Source organism: Crotalus tigris, unplaced genomic scaffold, assembly GCF_016545835.1.
Source record: "Crotalus tigris isolate CLP2741 ecotype Arizona unplaced genomic scaffold, ASM1654583v1 scf7180000017543.2237141, whole genome shotgun sequence".
Classification (NCBI taxonomy): domain Eukaryota; kingdom Metazoa; phylum Chordata; class Lepidosauria; order Squamata; family Viperidae; genus Crotalus; species Crotalus tigris.
Window position 1 is genome coordinate 1,838,799 of NW_024096463.1, and position 21,827 is coordinate 1,860,625.

A 21,827-nucleotide genomic window follows, 5' to 3' on the forward strand; every position below is an offset into this window, starting at 1 on the left:
CCTTCTTCAGAGGGTTTTTTTTTTCTCTCCATTTCCTAATCTAGTTCACAGCTCTGAGATTTCCTGATGGTCTTCCATCCGAGGACTAAGTACATTCTCTATCATTGATTTATGTCCATCTATCATCTATCTCTATTTATCATCCATCTCTATCATTTACCTCTATCATCTATCTATATCAGTGGTTCTCAACCTTTCTAATGCCGTGACCCCATAATATAGTTCCCCATGTTGTGGTGACCCCCAACCACTTATACATCACCGGGTACCAGGGGCGTGGCCAAAGAAAAGGGGAAAAAATGGCGGACAGCCTTGTTTGGCGACCCCCGTGAAATGGTCGTTCGACCCCAAATGGGGTCCCGACCCACAGATTGAGAACCACTGATCTATATTGTCTGTTATCAGGGGTCTTCAAACTTGGCCCTTTTATGAGTTGTGGATTTCAACTCCCAGAATTCCTCAGCCAGGCACGCAGGTTTGAAGACCCCCGGTCTATATCAATCTATCTCTATCAATTTGTCATGTATCTCCTCCCTCCCTCTCTCTCTCTCTTTTCCCATCTTTATTGTTGTTTATAAATAACTTAAGGCAAGTGAACATACCTAATACTCCTTCCTCCTCCTATTTTTCCCCACAACAACCCTGTGAGGTGAACTGGACTGAGAAATACCACCCAGCTTGGATTTTATTTTATTTTTTTGCAACCAGTTGAGCGTTTGCGAAGCCTCTTTCAGGTCACGCTCGACTCGAGGTGCCTTCATGGGCAAGAGCATGCAAGAAACCACCGCAGGAGCCACCTGGAAGAGGAAGAGGCCCACTGGATCAATAATTTTGATGCCAAAAATAGTTCATACTTTCAACTTGGAAACGGTCTCACAAGCATAGCTAATGGGGGATTTATTGGGAATGTTGAAAGGTTTGGCATTTCCATGTCTCTATTCCCCCCGGTGTCTGCTTAAAACAGGAGCCCAAGGACACTGGAGAAACAGCATCGGAAAACCTGGACTGTTTTGCTGCCTGTGGCCAACTCAGGGAAATGTCCAGTGTCTACTAGGGCGGAGAAGGTGTTTCCTGCAAGAAATTTGGGCAGAATCCAACTTCTCAGGGTGCTGTAGAGTTGATGCATCATCATGCGCAGGGAGTGTACTGTAAGGCCAGGCGGTCAAAGTCATTCTCCTTTATAACCCAAAACACAAAGAAAGAAAGAAAAGATGTTTACATTCTAAGGAGAGAATCAAATCCACAGTGCCACAACTAAAAAGGCCAATACAGGTAGTCCTCGACTTACAACAGTTCATTTAGTGGCCGTCCAAAGTTAAAATGGCACTGAAAAAAAGTGACTTATGACCCTTTTTCACACTTATGACTCTTTCAGCATCTCCAAGGTCACACGTTCAAAATTCAGATGATTTACATTTGGAGGCTTGGCAAGTGGTTCACATTTATGACGGTTGCAGCGTCCTGGGGGGGGCATGTGATCCCCTTTTGCGACCTTCTGACAAGCATAGCCGACGGGGGAAGCCAGATTCACTTAACAACCGTGTTGCTAACTCAACAACTGCAGTGATTCGCTTAACAAATGTGGCGAGAAAAGTCATAAAACGGGACAAAACTCACTTGACATATTTCTCATTGAGCAATATAAATTCTGGGCTCAATTGTGGTCATAAGTCGAGGACCACCTCTAAAATCTGGAAGTGCACCAACAGAAGTTGTGTGTCCTTGTCAAAGGGTACTAACAGTCCCACTTATCAACAAGGGTTATTTCACAGTTGGGAGTGCTGTGTCCAATTCTGGGCATGACACCTTAAAAGGAACATACAAAAGTTGGGAGAAGAAAAACTTAAGGGAACCAGTTGCGTTTAGTTTGCTAAATGAAAAAGGTATGATAGTAATCTTTAAGTACAGGTAATCCTCAATTTACAACCACAATCTCCATTGCTAAGCAGTGTGGTTGTTAAGTCAATCACACCCCATTTTACAACTTTTTTTTTTTGCCATGATTGTTAAGCAGTCATTTCCATTTGCAAGTTTCCGACAAACAAAGTCAATGGGGGAAGCTGGATTCACTTCACGATCGCATGATTCATTTAACAACGGCAGGGACTCACTTAACAACCGTGGCACAAAGGCTGCAAGATCAGTTGCAACTGCTTAGCAATGGGAATTCCGGTCCCAACTGGGGTCATAAGTTGAGAACTACCTCTATTGCTTCTCTGCTGACTCAGCAATCCCCAGCACTGGAGTCCAGCAGAAATGCATTCAAGGGAAATTGAACTGTTATGTCGTTTATTCCCAAGTTTACTTGTACTTGTGTCTGATGGAAACACTTATTTTATGGCACTATATGGGAGGGTGTCACAACAACTTGCAATGCTTGGAAAACAACAAAAATGCCTTAAAAAAAACCCTCCCTCCTTTCTTCTTCCCTCCCTCCCTCCCTCCCTCCCTTTATTTTCTTTCCTTTTTCTTTTCTTTCCTCCTCTATTTATTCCCTTCCTTTCCCTTCCTTTCCTTTTCCCTTTCCCCTCTTTCCCTTCCCTTCCCTTCCCTTCCCTTCCCCTCTCTCAGAAGCCAAAGCCAAAGAGAAGAGATGCTTTACCTTAGCTTGATACTCCTTTATGAAAGGGTGGCTTTTATGGGCATCCTTGAGCTGCGACAGGTAGCGGTTGGTCACCTAAAAGAAGGAAGACGGGACAGAACCCAAGTGATGAACAACGAAAACAAGGGAAGCGAAAATCTCCTGCAGCAGGAGAAGAGCAAATTCCGCTCCCAAAGGAAAAGGCCGAGGGAGTGGGAAAAGCGAGCCAGCCAGCCATTCTTCCCTGTCAGCAGGAGACTGATTGAGAACTGGGTGACCTCTGACCTTTCCCACGCAGGGAGGGACTCCCAACAGACCTGGCCACGAGAGGAAGGAGGTCAGGAGAGCTGCCCAGAAACACACAATGGATTGGGATGAAGAGGGCTAGGAGGGCAGATCGGCTCCCCGGCTGAGGAAGCTGGAACGACCATGGATGGAATAGCAAAGAAAAACTTCCCCAGCCATTTCCTTTGCAACATGCGTGTCTTGCGGCCAGGGGGCAGAAGGGTCAAGGGAGAAAGAGATGGCTAGGGCTCCAGCAAGGGGGAGAATAGGCCAGTTCCCACTCCCCCCCCCCCCAAAAAAAATGGCAGTGGGAAAGGAGCCAAGCTCATCAAGGTCAGGGCTGCAATTTATTATCCCTAATGAGTTACTCTTCCCTCTGAGAATTCTAGACTTGAGTCATTTAAGGCCTTAATTTCATTGCTGAGTGCAAGAATCCACTAAAGCAACCTAGATAAGTGGCTCTTCAGACAGAGCCATGTTTTTCAACCTTGGCCACTTTTAAGAAGAGTGGACTTCAACTCCCAGAATCCTCCACCCAGAATCATCCTTCTCCCCCCCCCATTCTGGAAGTTGAAGTCCTCTCTTCTTAAAAGTGGCCAAGATTGAAAAAACACTGGCTTAAAAAGTCCTCCAGCCAAGTGACTCTGTGTGCCCATCAGGTGCTTTGAGTATGTGGGTTGACAAGAATGTAAGTAAGGCCTCCTTTGAATAATTTATTTTTTAGCCCTATCTGGGGACTGTGGTGTTCTGATCACAGGAACGGCCAGATCCCTAAAGTTCTTGGCCCAATTTGCAGATCTGGGAGGACGTTTGAAGAGGGAAAATGGTATTTAACCTCGGTTGAGGTTTAAATACTTGTCCTGTCCCTTAAGTTTTCCACTCGTGGAAAAATAATTGGATTTTTAAGGAGAGCAATTTTGCCCTGCTCTTCAGACCCTGAAAAAGGTGAACAACATGTTGGATTCACCCATTTGGGGTAGGAGAGAATTTGGAGGCACAGCCCTGGCTTATAGTTATCCTGAAGAGGCAGAAATAAATCACTGATTGAAGGAGAGATTTAGAATCCTGGCTTACAGTACACCAGAACATTCCTTTTCTCTTATCTAAGTATTGATTAATGCCATGGGGAAGGAAGATAGATGATGGGACATGAACAAACAACGATTCAAAACTAACAAGTCACAATGCGCAATGCATTCTGGCAATGCCTGGCCAGAATTTCTCATTGGGGGGGTGGGGTGGGTGGGTTTTTTAAAAAAATGTATATCAATTTTCTTTGCCTTTTTTTCCTTGCAGAACTCATTTTTGCTTTCAATCACAAATACTATTTTGCAGTACAAAAGAGAGAACTGGGAATTGTTAAGTAGACATCCTCGCTCTGGCCAAGGAGATGGTGCATTTTGAACTTGGGAACTGGTCAGAGATGACAGATTATTTAAGCTCTTTGAACTCTTAATACTAGCCAAAAAGAGATGGCTGTAGGATACAAGTAGTCCCTGGAAATTAGTCGTAAATTGTGACAGTCATAAAACGGGTCATTTACGTGACCAACCTCCTTTTATGACCGTTTTTGTGGCAGGTGGTTAAAGAAACCCATTGTTCACTATGAGGATTTTGCCAGAAATGCGGAGTAGATGCTGGTTTCTGGTCAAAATGTCAAAAATTGCAGGTTGTGAACAGGTTGCCATAAGGGTGTTGGTGGGGGTTGGAACTGGAGAACTAGATCATAAGTACCTTTTGGTGGGGCCACTGTAACTTTGATCGGTTTGCTAAGCAATCGGTCTTAAGTCAAGGGTTACCTCTATGGTCAAAAAAGTTGAAATTCTATTTTTTCCTGAAGGCAAAGAGACGGAACCTACCTCTGGAGTCTTCCCCAAGTGTTGTGAGAGGACCACAAAGTTGATCAGGGTCTCAGGATGACTGCTGTCCTGAAAGGGGAGAGAAGCACAAAAATCAGCGCTGAATAGGACCGCCATATGCTGTTTTCTTCCAGACAAAGTTCCTCCATCAATGTAGCTGAGAACTCAAGAACAGAGAAATTAACTATGAGAGGGACCTCGGAGTCCTAGTGGACCATCACCTAAATATGAGCCAGCCGTGTGCTGCAGCTGCCAAAAAAGCCAACACAGTGCTAGGCTGCATTAACAGAGGGATAGAATCAAGATCACGTGAAGTGTTAATACCACTCTTCAATGCCTTGGGAAGGCCACACTTGGAATACTGCATCCAGTTTTGGTCACCGCGATGTAAAAAAGATGTTGAGACTCTAGAAAGAGGGAAGAGAAGAGCAACAAAGATGATTAGGGGACTGGAGGCTAAAACATATGAGAAACGGTAGCTGGAATTGGGTATGTCTAGTTTAATGAAGAGAAGGATGAGGGGGGACAGGATAGCAGTCTTCCAATATCTCAGGGGTTGCCCCAAAGAAGAGGGAGTCAAGCTATTCTCCAAAGTGCCTGAAGCCAGGACAAGAAGCAACGGATGGAAATTAACCAAAGAGAGAAGCAACCTAGAACTAAGGAGAAACTTCCGGACAGCGAGAACAATTAACCAGTGGAACAACCTGCCTCCAGAAGCGGTAAATGCTCCAACACTGGAAGTCTTTAAGAAGAGACTGGACAGCCATTTGTCTGAAATGGTATAGGGTTTCCTACTTGAGCAGGGGGTTGGACTAGATGACCTCCAAGGTTCCTTCCAACTTACTACTACTACTACTACTACTACTACTACTACTACTATCATCATCATCTACCATCCTCTGGTATTGAGATTGAACCAGACAGGCTAATAATTTCTGAAAGCCAGGAAGGAAGCAACCATTTTATTTTTCAGACAAGCGATGTGCAAAAACCGAAACTGGATTAGCCACTGATCCATCCAGGCTAGGATTTATTACTGTGGAGAACAGATCGTGCCTGTGCTGGATCACTTGCAATGACCCAAGAAGCTCCAAACTGGAAAGTTTCAGAATCCTGTAATTGAAGGGGATTATTCCAACCATGTAGTCCTGTTCAGGGTAGAAATCAAAATATAAGTATCCATACCGGGCAAGACTCATTTCCACTACTAAATTCCTCTTATCCTTATGAATTTTATTTTCTACTGCTCAAGTAGATCTCTTTTTTAATACCTGAAAAATAGCATCAATCATATGTATGTGTGATATGCCGAATGCACTGTATGTTTGCTCATTTGTTTCTTTTTGCACCCAATCCATTAAATAATAAAATAAGGAAAAACTAAGCATAGTTTTCCCGTAAGCTGATTTTTCAATCTTCTGAAGCACTTTATTGCCCTTTTCAATACTTATTCTTCTATACCTGAAGTTTTCTGGGGAAAAAATGGTGTCTAGAACAGGATACAGTACTCAGGTGGGATCTGATCAAGATTGAATGAAGTGATTTTGGAAGTATATTTTGACTGATTGCTTTTGCCTCTTTTGCAGCTATGTGATACTTGGACCAAGGATCCATTTTTGATTGACTGTAGTCTTCTCCTACGTCCAATCAGATCTCTCCTGTCCTATAGCTGTATTAGATGCTGGCAACTGAACTCTCCATTCCCACCCTACGAATGATGGATGGAATCAGGATAACAAATTGATATTATCCAAACAGGCTGATAAGATCACTGATTTGCAAGGAGTAGATAGAACTGTGGAACAGAAACAGGATTCAGGTCTTTCCCATACGGGAATCTGCAAGGATATATGATGTATGTCATGACTTTGATGCATGAGCAATGTAGTTTGCATCAGACTGAATGCAACTGCACAATGGCATAATTCAATGTAGCATGATGCTTCAGTTGGAACTTTGATGCTACGGCAGTTTGTAAAGGATGCCTAGAGTCCCTGTAATGTGGTGCTGGAGAAGACCCTTGAGAGTCTCATGGACTGCAAGGAGATCAAATTAGCCAATCCTAAACAAACTCCACCTTGGGAGGACCGACAACTAAAACTGAAGCTCAAATACTTTGGCCACCAAATGAGAATAGAGGACTCATCGGAAAAGGCCCTGATGCTGGGAGAGATGGAAGGCAAAAGGAGAAAGGGACAGCAGAGGAGGAGATGGTTAGTGTCATCGACACAATGGACCTGAATTTGGGCAAACTCTGGGAGACAGTGGAGGACGGGGGGGGGGGGGGGCTGGTGTGCTATTGTCCATGGGGTTGCAAAGAGTTGGAGATGACTTAGCGACTGAATGAGAATCCAGCCCCTAACTTTGCAAGAATTGCCTTTCAGCCAGAATTCTGGGGAAGAGCCCACCTTGTCGAGAGCCTCCTGCAGCACCCCTTCGGCATCTTCCCACTTGCCCTGAGTCATGTAGCAGGCAGCTTGGCCGTTCAGGAGCAGCAGTGTGGATGACCACTTCTCCGACATCTCCTGGAAGATGTAATAAGCGTCCTGCAATTTTTCACCACCCTGCAGAGTAAGACATTGGGAAATCCTTAGGAGGAACAACACTGTGTTAAACAGTTTGCATGCATATTCACGATGAGGAGCTAGTGCCTGAGAAATCCCCGACTCCATAAGTTCAATGCTGAGAATTTAAACCATTTCAGGATTCTCACCTAACATGAAAATACTTCTGTTCACAGAACTATTGGAGGAGAACGATGATGTTCTAGAACAGGGGTCCCCAACCTATAGTCCACGGACAGGTACCGGGCCATGTCCTGTTGGCCAACGGGCCCTGGGAATAGCTGGCGAGCCCCCCCAATTGCAGTAGTACCGCCGTGCGAGTGCTAGCGGACCCATTTGCGCATGCACGGGGATGCTACCACTGCGTCACGCAGGGCGCCAGCGGCCTGTTTGCACATGTATACAGGCGCCAATGCGTGTGTCCCACATGCATACGCATGCTAGTGCCATTATGCGTGCCTCCATTTGTGCACATGGGCTGTGTGTGCACACATTTCCCTGATGCTCCCGTTCCTTCTGGGCCGCCAAGCCAGAAAGGTTGGGGACCTCTGGTCTAGAGCAGAGGTCCCCAATCTTTGGAAACTTTAAGACTTGTGGATTTCAACTCCCAGAATCCCCCAGCAAGCTACATCTACGGGGTAGACTGTAGTCTGGATTCCCAGGTGAAAGGGACTGCTATCTGGAAGGCAAGAGGCTGCGGAGCTTGGAAAGTTCGGCTGGTAGGAAGAGGGTTAAAATGGCTCCTCCCTTGCTTTTCCTAGAGCAGGGGTCTTCAAACTTGGCCCTTTTATGACTTGTGGGCTTCAACTCCCAGAATTCTGGGAGCTGAAGTCCACAAGTCATAAAAGGGTCAAGTTTGAAGACCCCTGTCCTAGAGTCTTATCTGTAGTTAAGCAAACAGTTGCTTCAATCTGGCAAGACTCTGTCTACAGGTGAAGAACAATAAAAGAAATTAGTTTTCAGTAATTCCGTGTGTCGTTCTTGGGGCCTGACGCTTCCCTTAATGCCCGACTGCCATGAATGGCACCTACCATCGCAAGGTTCACCCATGCAGTTGCCAGCTGCGTCAGCGTTGAGTCCTCATCTTGCTCCTGCATCTTCTTAAGCTCTTTTCTGAAGAGAACGAACAAAGATGAAGGAGGCACACGAGTGGAACACCTCTGGAGGACTGGGGCAAGTGTCATATGGCAAACGACTCAGGGAAGCCCCCCTATTTGACACCGATTCCTTGCCTGCAACCTCCTCATTTAAAACGGGGATGTCTGGAAGTTGAGCCATAGCGACTGGGCTTCTTTACTGTTTGGTTCAAAACGTTTCCCTGCTTCTCCAAGTAGCATCTTCATTCTGATTGAGCAGAGAACTTTCTCATGCCAAAATATAAGCCTCTACTTATAGCCTCTCTCTGAAGCAGCGTTCTCAACCAGTGTTCCACGACACGTGGGCATGCTGGGGGGCCTGTTTCTAGCGTGTGCCATGAGATTTTTCTCTTAGCTTTTTCAAATTTTGGTATTATGTGTATTTCATATAAGCCATATAGTTAATATAGTATTTTTTTTAATTGAAAATTTTATAAACTTTTTACAATAAAATACCTCCCCCCCTCCCCCCCATAACCCTCCCCCCTCCTTCCCAGAGCTGAATACAGGGTTAAAAAAAAACAAAAAAAAACCATACAAATTAAATGAACATCAACCAACTATACATACATCCAAAAAATTTAAAGTACTTTAACTCCAATACATAGAAACAACAAGTCCAACCATAACATAACAATAAAAAAAAGAAAAATACCCACTTTAAACTATAAATTATTCAAAAGCTAAATAATACTTTCTAATCCCATATTTATCTTTCTTCCAATATTGCCCAATCAATAACCTTGCCGCCATAATAAAATTCAACATTAAAATGTTAATATAGTATTGATGCTAAAAAAAAATTGTGTAACTTCCTCTCAAACCACGTTTAACACGTTTAATATATATACATTGTCTACAATTTTCTGATGTGCCACAGAATGGCTGTGATATTCAATATTTTGCCATTCACTCAAAACGTTAACAAGCGCAGTCCTAGAGATTTAGGAGATGATCCACCCCTTCTGATTTTGGTAACCCCAGGTTAAAAAAAAATAAATTCAATTCATTTCAATATTTTTTTTTTTTAAAGGCAGGAAGGGTGATGCTGATATGTTGGGAAACTTACCGGGCCAAATCCAGACGATCCAGTTTTAGTAGGATCTGGATGGTCATGGCCATGCTAGAAAGAAAGAAGGAGCATTTTAGGGCCTTAGAGCAGAGGTCTCCAACCTTTCTCAGTTGGCAAGACTGGAGGGGAAGGGAAAGCATTTTATACGCATGCACACACAAACGGGGCCATAAACACGCATGACGCAAACGGTGCGGTGCTAGCACCCGCGTGATGCTAGCAGTGCCTCGGTTTTGGTGTGCCCGGTTTGTAGAGTGGCGGCACTAGGGCAAGTGGGCATGAGTGTGTACACACTGGCCAGCCTGGCCCGTGCCCGGCAGCTACTGCCCAGTAGTGGCCCACAGGTTGGTGACCTCTGCCTTAGAGCAAGCATGTCACAGGATTTTCACGTACTCTGAGTTTGTTCAATTTCTATGACTGCCCATCTCAATCAATAACTCTTGTTTATACCAGTGGTTCTCAACCTGTGGGTCGGGACCCCATTTGGGGTCGAATGACCATTTCACGGGGGTCGCCAAACAAGGCTGTCCGCCATTTTTTCCCCCTTTTCTTTGGCCACGCCCCTGGCACCTGGTGATGTATAAGTGGTTGGGGGTCACCACAACATGGGGAACTGTATTATGGGGTCACAGCATTAGAAAGGTTGAGAACCACTGGTTTATACAGTTAAGGGGTCCTTCTTGTCAAGGTTATGACTGAACAGCCAAACAGCTTACGTAATGATGTAATGCAATGTAAGGTGGACAATGCAATAATAGGAATGACTCAGCATGTGGGTGTATCCCTTTAAAAGCTTGAGTATAAAAGGGAAGGCCTTGCTGGAGTCTTTCTCTCTTGTCCGTTTCCTGCTGTCATTGCTGTGTATTGGAGTTTGCTGAATTATCACATGTATTTACTGTGTTTCTAGTATATTTGTAGAGATTGCAATGTAAACCACCACTTAATACAAACCACTGTATTTTCTCCTGGGTTACCTCAGCGCAATAAGACTGTGCATGCACTAGGGACTCATGCTCGTGGAACAGGTGGGAACCATGGCCAGCCAGCAGAGCCATTGCACAAATCCATAAATCCATCCATCTATCCAATCTATTTATTTATTATGCTCCCCATCTCCCCCATAAGGCGACTCTGGGCAGTATAAAAATTAAATAAATAGGGGGTTTTTGGAGCGGCATTATTATTTTATATTGGGAGAGTATTTCTTTTTCCACTCTTTCTATAAAAAATAGAAAAAAGGGGGGGGGGAGATAATAATGGCGTTTGAAAAAGACTTTTTAGCTTACTGAGGACATCTACTGGTCAAAAGTTAATATTGTAATTGTTGACTATTTGGAGATGAGATGGTTTTGGCCTTCAAACTTTTTTTCAAGAGAAAAGATAATTTGAGCCAGCTGTGGGATTTGTGGGGGTGGATACTCTTCAACTGTAGCCCCCACTAAAAAAAGAAAAGAAAAAAGGATTTCTCTTTAACCATTGTTAAAATGGAGAAGCCTCAATCACATTTAAACTGTAAACTTATACTGGAAAAGATCTATGAGGCCAAAGAAGAAATATGTACTACAATAAAAGAGTTTACTACAGAATTAAGAGTCAGAACTTCTACTCAAAACTGACTCTCAGATTACACCTGACTATCCTACAAAACAGATTATACAAGAAAAGGATTTAACTGAGAATAAAGAGATATTTATCTTGCCTTAGAACAGTGGTTCTCAACCTTTTTAAAGCCGCGACCCCCAACCGGTCGTAAGTCAAGGACTACTCAACTGGTCGTAAGTTGAGGACTACTCAACTGGTGCAGCACTGTTTGCAGAATGGGACTTTTGGCGGGCTCAGCAGGGCAGAGACAGCCTGGACAATTCCTATTGGCTTTTGAAAGCCAATAGAATTAGACTCTATTCAAGAGAGTCTATTCTATTGGCTTTCAAAAGCCAATAGAATAAAAGGGAGTAGCACAGCTAAGGAAAAGGGGGAAAAAATGGCGGACTGCATTGTTTGGTGACCCCCGTGAAATGGTCATTCGACCCCAAATGGGGTCCCGACCCACAGGTTGAGAACCACTGCCTTAGAAGCAGTCCACTTATGGCTTTGAGGATCAGGAAAAGCAAAGACTGAGTTTTGAACTTTTGAAGCAACGAGGCGTTATGGATAAGAGAAACAGAGGGCCAATGCAGAGGCTAAGGTGGTTTTCACCGAATCAGATGACACTACAAGCAATAAAAAGAGATTTATCAGCTGGAAGGGAAGCTCTGCTATGGAAACCTGCCTGGCATAAGAGGAAGGCTCGAATAAGATTGATAAATGAAATTTAAAATTTCATGCATTGGATTAAAGGCAATCTAGAATTATGGACTGATTTAAGGATTAAGATTATGAGTTAGAAGTAAAGAGATGTTTCAGACTTGGATTGAATTAATAATTAATTGAATGTTAATCAAATAAGATGACTTGTTTGTTTTATAACATGGATGTTATTAGCTATGACAACTAACTGGATGAAATTTGAATTCTGTTCAACGGATTGAAATGTTTTAAGGTCTGATATTATTCTGTCATCTTAAAGAGATTGATTAATTGATGGATTAGCTACGTAAAGATAGATATATTTAGATGTTTATAGGATAGATCAATATTTTTGCCTAAAAATGAGATATTTTTTATATAATGGATTAAAGGTAATTTAGAATACTAAGAATGTATTTTTTAGAACGATAGGTTTATTTGTATAAAAATTATCATGTAATGGAAAGAAGATAATTGAAGAGATGTTTTAGATTTGGATTGATTTAATAATTAATTGGGTTAATTTAATATGTGTTTGTTTGATGACATAGATGTTATTAGTTATGATAATTAACTGGATGAAATTTGAATTTTGTCTAATGGATTGAAATGATTTAAGGTCTAATACTATTTTGTCAGCTTAAAGAGAATGATTAATTGATGGATTAGATAGGTATAGGTTAGATTAATATTTTATTTTAAATAGGGGAGATTAGTGGAAGAATAAATAAATAAAACTTAAGATAAAATTAAGGAACTAGAATATATTTCAAAGGGATATCTGAACTGATAATGTTTTTATTTAAAGTTAATTTGATTATGGTATTGTAAATTTATAAAGTCTTAAATCATGTCTAGGTTGAATAAATTTAAGCTAGAATTGGATATTTTAATTATACTATGCTATTGGAGGGAAAAAGAGAGGGAACACTTGATGTATTGATTGAACTATGTATATATGTTTTGTTCTAGGATGTTTGATTACCCCAGTACCACGGTGTGTCCTGAGTACTTTGTCTTAAGAATTAAAAAACTAATAAAATTTGTTTTTTTTTTTAAATAAATAAATAAATAAATCTTGTGCACCAACTGAGCTTCTTCTAGGAATGGGAGATCAATTCATGGACTCTCACAACTCAGTAACTTATTTCTGTGACCTCTGACTTTTTCTATTACAGGTAGTTCTTGACTTACGACCACAGTCGGGACTGGAACCCCTGTTGCTAAGTGATGCGCTCATTAAGTGAGTCATCACATCGTTAAACGACTGTTGTAAAGTGAATCTGTCTTCCCCCATAGACTTTGCTTGTCGGAAGCCAGCTGGGAAAGTCACAAATAGCTATCAGAAGACCCAGGGATGCTACAACTGTTGTAGAAGAGTGACAGATGCCAAGTGCCCTAATTTAATCGTGTGACCACGAGGACACTGCTATGGTTATAAATGCAAGTTCATAACTTTGAACTATCACTAAATAAATGGTTATAAGTTGAGGACTACTTGGTGATTCAGAAACTAAAGGGACCTTGGAGTCCTACGGGATGATCACTTAACCATGAGCCAGCAATGTGCAGCAGCAGCAAAAAAAGCCAATACAATCCTGGGTTAGATAAACAGAGGCATAGAATCAAGATCATGCAAAGTATTAGTACCGCTTTATAAAACCCTAGTAAGACCACACCTGGAATACTGCAGCCAATTTTGGTCACCATATCACAAAAAAATGCTGAGAGTTTGGAAAAAATTCAGAGAAGAGCAACTAAGATGATCAAAGACCTGTAAAACATACGAAGAATGGCTGCGGGACTTGGGTTTGGCTAGTCTAAAGAAAAGAAGAAATAGGGGAGACATGATAGCAGTATTCCAGTATTTGAGGGGCTGCCACAAAGAAAAGGGAGTCATGTTATTCACCAAAGCACCAGAAGGCAGGACAAGAAACAATGGTTGGAAACTGATCAAAGAGAATTAAGGAGAAACTTCCTGACAGTGAGGACAATCAACCAGTGGAACGGCTTGCCTTCAGAAATCATGGATGCTCCATCACTGGAGATTTTTAAGAAGAGACTGGACATTCACTTGTCTGAGATGGTATAAGTTCTCCTACTTGAGCAGAGGGCTGGTCTAGAAGACCTCCAAGATCCCTTCCAGCTCTGTTCTATTCTAAATTAAGAAAAGAGGGAAAAAAGAATCTCTCCAACAGGAAACGTATCGTTATTTGAGTACATACGGCTTCTAGTTCAGAGTAGAAAGTGTTTGTTACCAATCGGATATAAGATTAGAACAATCAGGTGTACAGATTGTGATTCAATTGATGGGATGAGTTATAAGTTCTTCTTTATGGAAATAACAATTATTCTAAAGAAATAGCAGGGAAGCGATGATGGGATTCAGGTTCGCCTGAGAGAACAAGGGGGCAAATCCACTTACCACTCCAAGCTTTCACCCTGGTGAAGGGTCCGCAGCGCCGCATCAGGATTCTGGTCGTGGAAGTAGACTGAAGCTGCCATCAGCAGGAAGGTGGTGTTCGTGACCTCCATGCTCTTGCTCATCTTCTTATCTAATTCTGCCACAATTGTATCCCTATAAAAAAAAAAACAGGGGAAGGTCAAATAAACCTCATTGTCGTTCCCCCCCCCCATGGGAACAGTCTGCAAATTCACTATGAGCAGCTTTTCAGGGGGGCCGAACTTCCTTCCGCAAATTCAGCAGAAGGAATATTAAAAATACGGGACCTCCTTGAGAATTCAGAAAAGTACAGGCAGTCCTCAACTTATGAATGCAACGGAGCCCAGAATTTATGTCGCCGAGCGAGAGAGTTTTGCCCCATTTTACAAGTTTTCCTGCCACGGTTGTTAGGTGAATCACTGCAGTGGTTAAATTAGTAACACAGTTGTTAAGTGAATCTGGCTTCCTAATAATAATAATAATAATAAAAAAAAGTTGGGCGGGACCTTGGAGATCATCTAGTCCAACCCCCTGCTCAGGCAGGTAACCCTATACCATTTCGGACAAATGGCTGTCCAGTCTCTTCTTAAAAACTTCCAGTGTTGGAGCATTCACCGCTTCTGGAGGCAGGTTGTTCCACTGGTTGCAAAATATGATCACGTGACCCCGGGACCATCATAAATATGAATCCGTTGCCAAGCATTTGAATGTAAATCACGTGACCATGGGAATGCTGCAACGGTCATAAAGTGTGAAAAATGGCCATAAGTTGCTTTTTTCAGTATTATAACTTTGAATGGGCACTAAATAAACAATTGTAAGTCTAGTACAGGGGTAGGTAACCTTGGCTCTTTTATGACTCGTGGACCTCAACTCCCAGAATTCCTGAGCCAGCATGGCTCAGCTTGGAAACTTCTCCCTGTCCCCTCAGCATGGCTGGCTCAGGAATTCTGGGAGTTGAAGTCCACAAGTCATAAAAGAGTCAAGGTTGCCTACCCCTGGTCTAGTACCTCTACAGCATCCAATTATCTCTATTTCATTTGTGTCAGAAAAGGAAAAGTAGACAGATCTTTCCTCTCCGACTTGTAAGGAGAGCTAATCAATTTTCCTCAGACTCACTTGTTTACAGGCAATCCTTGACTTACGACCACAGTTGAGCCCAAAATTTCTGTCGCTATGCAAGACAGTTGTTAAGTGAGTTTTCTCCCATTTTACAGCCTTTCTTGCCACAATTATTAAGTGAATCACTGCAGTTAGTAATATGGCTGTAAAGGGAACTGGGCTTCCCCATTGACTTTGCTTGTCAGCAAGTCGAAAAAGGGTGATGACATGATCCTGGAACACTGCAACCATCATATTAGCCAGGCATTTGGAGTTTGATCATGTGATCATGGGGGGATGCTGACCTGGTTGTGTGAAAAACTCTCATAAGCCACTTTTTACAGTGCTATTGTAACTTTGAACAGTCACTAAACAAATGGTTGTAAGTCGAGGACTATTTGCATTTACCTCACACTTAAAAGTTTTCTTCAGCTGTGTTCCCAGAAGAGCTTGCTTATTTCTACTACTTTTCTGCTACTTTTTTACTAGTTCATTTTTGTGGAATAGGTTGACCCTAATTCTCCAAAAACGAAGAAAAATATGATGTCATTTTAGAAAGATCAAAGCATGTTTATATTTATAAATGCTGTGAAGAATGTCCGAAGCCACTGTATGAAGTATGTCCAGTTACTAAGAGATGTACGTATTGATGTGAAAGAAGCTGTGCCAATATTTGAGGACAATGTTGCATGTATAAAGATGGCAACAGGAGAACGTATCGGAAGAAGCAAACATGTAGGCATAAAATATTGTTAACGTCAGGGAGGCTGTAGAGGATAAACCGATAAAGTTACAGCATTGTTCCACTGACAACAATATAGCTGATATGTTGACCAAGCCTTTAAATGCATGCAAGCATCAAGAGTACATAAAAGCATTTGGGTTAGCAGCTGTTCAGCTTTAAATGGGAGGAGTGTCAAGGTATTGATTTAACAGCTAATCAGTTTATGTAATGTATGTAATGATGGGAATGACTCAGAAGGGTCTGTGTCTCTTTAAGAGCCTTTGTATAAAGGAAAGGCTGTGCTGATGTGTTCTCTTCCTTCCGTTTCCTACTGTAACTGTGGCTTGTTGGATCCTGCTGTATTAGCACATGTATGTATATTGTTCCTGGTGTATGATACTGCAGCTAGTGTAAGATAAACCACTATTTAATACAGACCACTGTTTCCTGTGTTTACTCCTGGGTTATCTCGCACAATAAGACTGCATGCTCTAACATGTGATTTTAGAAAGATCAAAATATGTTTATATTTATAAATGCTGTGAAGAATGTCAGAAGCCACTGCTTATACTTTTCTCTTTCTATTCTATTTCTTTTAACTTTTTTCCCCTTGCACTTCTTGCTTTTTCTTCAATTTCTTTCTTTTTTTCCTTGCTTCCAGTTTACTAATAGCGAAGATGTTCAGTTCCCACTTTGAAAGTTGAGAGCTGAGTCCTAGGCAGCGGCCGATGTTAGCGTTTGCTTTGTTGTTTCAATAGATTATATTTAATAAAAGAATCGGCCCAGGTTCAGCCAGCCAAGACATAGTTTGATATAAAATTACCTGCAGCTTTGTGAAGAGGACACAGAATTCTCCTTGCAGGAGAGTGTAACATGCAAGTCTCAGACTTACCTCTGACTCTCTTTGGAGAGATATTCTGCAAACATCCGGACGGCCTGAAGCTCTGGACAAGCCCTAGGCTTGATTTCATCCAGGACCACACCATATTTGCGCTGTTCAAAGGAGGAGGAAAAACAAGATTCCCGTTTCTATCATGAGCAAGACTGAACGTTGCAGGCAAGATAACGAGTCTTTTAATGCTAAGCTTTGCAATGAGCAATCACCCAAAAAAAAAAAAAAACTCGGTTCAATTGCATATGTTCTGGCTTCAAAGATTCCTACTAACAAACAATGGACATTCCGCCTCTAGCTTGTCAGCATGTCATTTGAACCAGGACAAGTTTCCGTTTCTTGGAGAAAAAGAACCAAAACACACTGTGTCTTGTTCCTCTGGCTATTCTGGGAGGAACAATGCAGCACACCTAAGAAAAATGTGCAGGTACTTGGATTCAAAGCAGAACAGGGGACTCAGAAGGGTGCTTCCAACTCTTAAGTACCTTCTTAAGGAAGTTGCATCTTTCTTTGCATCTCATGGAAGTTTGCAGAATAGCCTTGCAGTCCCAGGAATGAACTATATGCTCAAGTTAAAGAATATTAAAGCATAACCATGTTGTTACTCTCTTTATATGCCTCCTTCATGCGTATGTATCCCTGGAACTACCCAACTACTACACAGCTCCCTTTTTAGGATCCTGTAATCTCTTAATTCAGGATAAAGTCGGGGCGACTGGATGGAACTGAGCGTTTACTAGATGAATACCATTCCAGACGCCACATGAAGTCTGCAGAAGATATTTTTTTCTTTGCGCTTTAGAAAAGAAACGTGTGCCGCTACCTAGAACTGAGCTCTCAACCTTCAAAGTAGGAACTGAACATCTTCACCACTAGGCCATGAGACCGCTCTACCCAACTATATGAGTCTAGAAAACTGTGAGGGTTTTGAAAGAAGAAACCAACATCTGTAACAATTGCAGCCATGTAAACCCCTCCCCCAGCCCAGAATATTTTTCTGGTCCAGATCCCTAGGTTGAGGACATCTGCCAGGTATGATTTAAAAAAAAGTCAAGATGGGGACCATGATGGTAAATAGAATCTTTCCCTCAATATCTCAATATTGACCATACCCTATGGACATCTATGCCTAGCACCCAGTTTAAACGGCTCTGTAAAACAGACTTGGGCAATTTTCCTGCGATCAATGAAAACTTCAGTCAAGCAGCAACCAGATAATAACAGATTCTCCAGTTTGGGGGAAGCACCTAGAACCTGGATTAATAGCTAGCAATCAAAGGAGGCTGCTGCCACCCAAATACAGGATTTAAGATACTATTCATATTAATCACTAGCCTCTTCAGGGCATCAAATTCTGATTGAAACTCAATGGAAAAACAATCCACACAAAAATCCAAAACTGCACAGTTCGGTTCAAGGCACACGGATGGAAGAGCAGGTAAACCTGGCAGCTGCCATTTCTGCGCTTTCTCAGATCATTTGATGAGCCTGGCCTACCTGTGCAATATAAGCACGATACAGGAAGATGTCCCTCTCTATTTCTTTTTCCGGACTGGATGGCTAAAAAGAGAAAAGAAAGATTCTTTTCATAACAGTACACACACATGCACAATAAAGCACTACCCTCACCCCACCACTCTCTAAGTCACAAAACACCTCAGGACCAACATCTTTATCAAGTTAAATATATAAAAAAATCTATTTTTGGGATGCGGTGATTTCCAGATATAACTGCAACTATAACTCAAAGCATCCGCAGCCACTATTCGAGAATAGCAGTGGATGCTGGAATCCATAGTTATAACATTCAAAAATCCATTGTTGACCCACCTCTGGACTATCACAGAACACCACACATTTTTAGTTGTTCCTGTGTAACCACACAGCCCCATTTCAGAGTATTATATAGTCTGTGGTGAGAACCATGCTCCTTAGCCATAGGCTAAGGAAGTTTTTAAGAAGAGACTGGACAGCCATTTGTCTGAAATGGTATAGGGTTTCCTGCCTGAGCAGGGAGTTGGACTAGATGACCTCCAAGGTACCTTCCATCTTTATTATTATTAATAATAAACATGAAAGCAGGAAAAGCCCCCAGGCCAGCTCAGAGGAAACAAGAGGGATAAAAATGAATAATCAGAAATAGGTTTAAATCAGATTTTAGAACTACTCCAAGCTGCTTTGTAAAAAATATGTAGTTCCATACATATTTATGAATATAACAATTACTTTGTTTGCTTTTCTAACACAGGTATAAGAGACAGGTTAACAAACAGGGTAACTGACATATCTTTAAAGATGTGGAGAAATAGATCAATGACTTTTAATATAATTTAAAAGTTACAGATGGATGTTCTCTTACCAAACAACAGTAAAAGTGTTCTCTGATTGATTCATGCCATCAGTGCCAGCCACACAGACCTTTACCAGCATGATCTCTCTCAAAACATCCTTCTCATCTTCCAGTGACTGCACCCATCACTGCTATGATTGAGTCAATCCATCTTATTTCTCTTTCCTTATATTTTTCCCAGCTAGGCCTTTGCATAAGGTGTTCAAAATATGATAATTTGAGCCTGGTCATTTGCACCCCCCTCTTCCAAGTGAGATCTTTGGATGGATTTGTTGTATGATCTGTTTGTTTATACTTTCCTTGGTCTTCTCACGAGTGCTCTCCAACCCCAAAGTTCAAACGTGTCAATAGTCTTTCTATCCTGCATCTTCAAAATCCAACTTTCACTTCCAGTAGACTGTCACGGGCAAAACCATAATCTGTATGATTCTGATCTTTCTGGGTATAGATCAGGGATCTTCAAACTTGGCCCTTTTATGACTTGTGGGCTTCAATTCCCAGAATTCCTCAGCCAGGCACACTGAGAACCCCTGGCATAGACATATCACAGCATCTGAATACCAATAGTCCTCAACTTACCACCATTCATTTAGTGACTGTTTGAAGTTAACAGCACTGAAAAAGTGACTTCTGACTGTTTTTCACACTTACAAACGTTGCAACATCGATGAAAATTCAGACCCTTAGCAACTGGCCTGTATTTATGAGACCTTCTGTCAAGAGACTGGACAGCCATTTGTCTGAAATGGTATAGGGTTTCCTGCCTGAGCAGGGGGTTGGACTAGATGATCTCCAAGGTCCCTTCCAACTTTGTTGTTGTTGTTGTTGTTGTTGTTGTTATTATTATTATTATTATTATTATTATTAGTCAATGGTGAAGCCAGGTTCACTAAACGACCCTTTTAAAGGAATCCAGTGATTTCTTTAACAACTTTGGCAAGAAAGGTCGTAAAACGAGGCAAAATTCACTTAACTACTGTCTTGCTTAGCAACAAGAAATTTTGGCCTCAGTTGTGGTTGTAAGTCAAAATCCATATATTCCAAGTCCTCCATGACTGCTCCATTAAGTCCTTATATTGAAACTTATTCCTTGACTGCAGGACTATTTATTTGATCTTGTTTATATTTAAATCTTAATTTTATTGCCCCCTCCCTCGCGCTGAACTTGAGGCCTTTCACTGAACTACAAGTGACATCGCCTGGTTGAGGATGCTGGGACCTGCAGTCTAACACCGTTAGGGAGCAGGGATCCTCAACCTTGGCCACTTTAAGACTTGTGGACTTCAACTCCCAGAATTCCTCAGCCAGCTTTGCTTTGCTGGCTGAGGAATTCTGGGAATTGAAGTCCACAAGTCTTAAAGTGGCCTGAGGACCCCCTGAGCTAGAGGACGTTCAAGTTCATGTTCGTGCTAGGCAGCGGTTCAACAGGTTGTGCCTTCCTTGATTCATTTTCGGAATCTACCCCGAGATCCCCGCTCAGCCCCGGCCGGCGCCTCACCTTGACTCGCTGCGCCTCGTTGATGGCCGCCTGAAAGGCCCCGATGTAGAAGTTGTTCCTCACGTCGAAAAGCTCGTCAGCCTCGCCTGAACCCGCAGGAGTCGCCATCGCTCGTGCGTCCCTTCAAAGCAGCGGCAAACCCGACACGTCTTCGCCTTCCTTACCCTTCCGCGCAAGGCACTGTGGGAAACGTTGATTGGCTGGCTCCCTTTTGCCCCGCCTGCCACGAGAACGAGAGAGATCGAGACGGACCAATCGGAAGCAGAAGAAAGATGATTGGCGGAAAGCCTCCTGGGAATTGTAGTTAGGTAAGGAGACATATCCGCCACCCGACGCATAGAGATAGAATTTAGAGTGATACTATATAACCGGATTATGGTAATAGCAAGACGAAACCCTATTGAATCTAGTGGGATTTGCTTCTCCGACAACGTTAAGAATAAAATAATTATTCTTCTGCGTGGAGAAAATTCAGAAGGAAGGCATTTTCGTTTTTTCTGTCAGCTTCTGAAGGGACGTTTTCTCATGCTCAAGAGTATCAAAGAGATACTTCAAAAAGATGATCAGGGGGCTGGAGGCTAAAACATATAAGGAACAGTTGCTGGAATTGGGTGCGTCTAGTTTAACGACGAGAAGGATGAGGGGAGACAGGATAGCTGTGTTCCAATATCTCAGGGGCTGCCCCAAAGAAGAGGGAGTCCAGCTATTCTCCAAAGCCCCTGAAGGCAGGACAAGAAGCAATGGGTGGAAACTAATCAAGGAGAGAAGCAACCTAGAACTAAGGAGAAACTTCCTGACAGTTAGAACAATTAATCAGTGGAACAACCTGCCTCCAGAAGCTGTGAATGCTCCAATACCGGAAGATTTTAAGAAGAGACTGGACAGCCATTTGTCTGAAATGGTATAGAGTTTCCTGCCTGAGCAGGGGGTTGGACTAGATGACCTCCAAGGTACCTTTCAATTTTTTATTATTACTAAATTTACAATGTTCCTCGTCTACCGTAGCCCCGAGACTTTTTATAAGTTTTGCACTGGG

General features: G+C 42.3%; 1 protein-coding gene across 1 annotated transcript; it reads right to left on the reverse strand.

Moving 5' to 3' along the window:
- Positions 1–667: 667 nt before the first annotated feature.
- On the reverse strand, positions 668–20,982 carry COPE (COPI coat complex subunit epsilon). The gene is made up of 10 exons (XM_039322421.1): positions 20,792–20,982; positions 18,441–18,503; positions 16,944–17,044; positions 14,209–14,361; positions 9,495–9,548; positions 8,321–8,402; positions 7,134–7,289; positions 4,726–4,794; positions 2,603–2,677; positions 668–1,176 (listed from the first exon to the last, which is right to left on the reverse strand). Exons 1-10 carry the CDS (start codon positions 20,897–20,899, stop codon positions 1,129–1,131), a joined length of 909 nt encoding a protein of 302 aa, XP_039178355.1. The 5' UTR covers positions 20,900–20,982; the 3' UTR covers positions 668–1,128.
- Positions 20,983–21,827: the final 845 nt, after the last annotated feature.

Coding starts and splice junctions, on each gene's coding strand:
- COPE (XM_039322421.1), bottom strand. CDS start 20,899: ATGGCGACTCCTGCGGGTTCAGGCGAGGCTGACGAGCTTTTCGACGTG. Junction 14,362..16,943: donor CTCTCCAAAGAGAGTCAGAG/GTAAGTCTGAGA, acceptor TTTTTTTTATAG/GGATACAATTGTGGCAGAAT. Junction 1,177..2,602: donor TAAAGGAGTATCAAGCTAAG/GTAAAGCATCTC, acceptor TGGGTTATAAAG/GAGAATGACTTTGACCGCCT.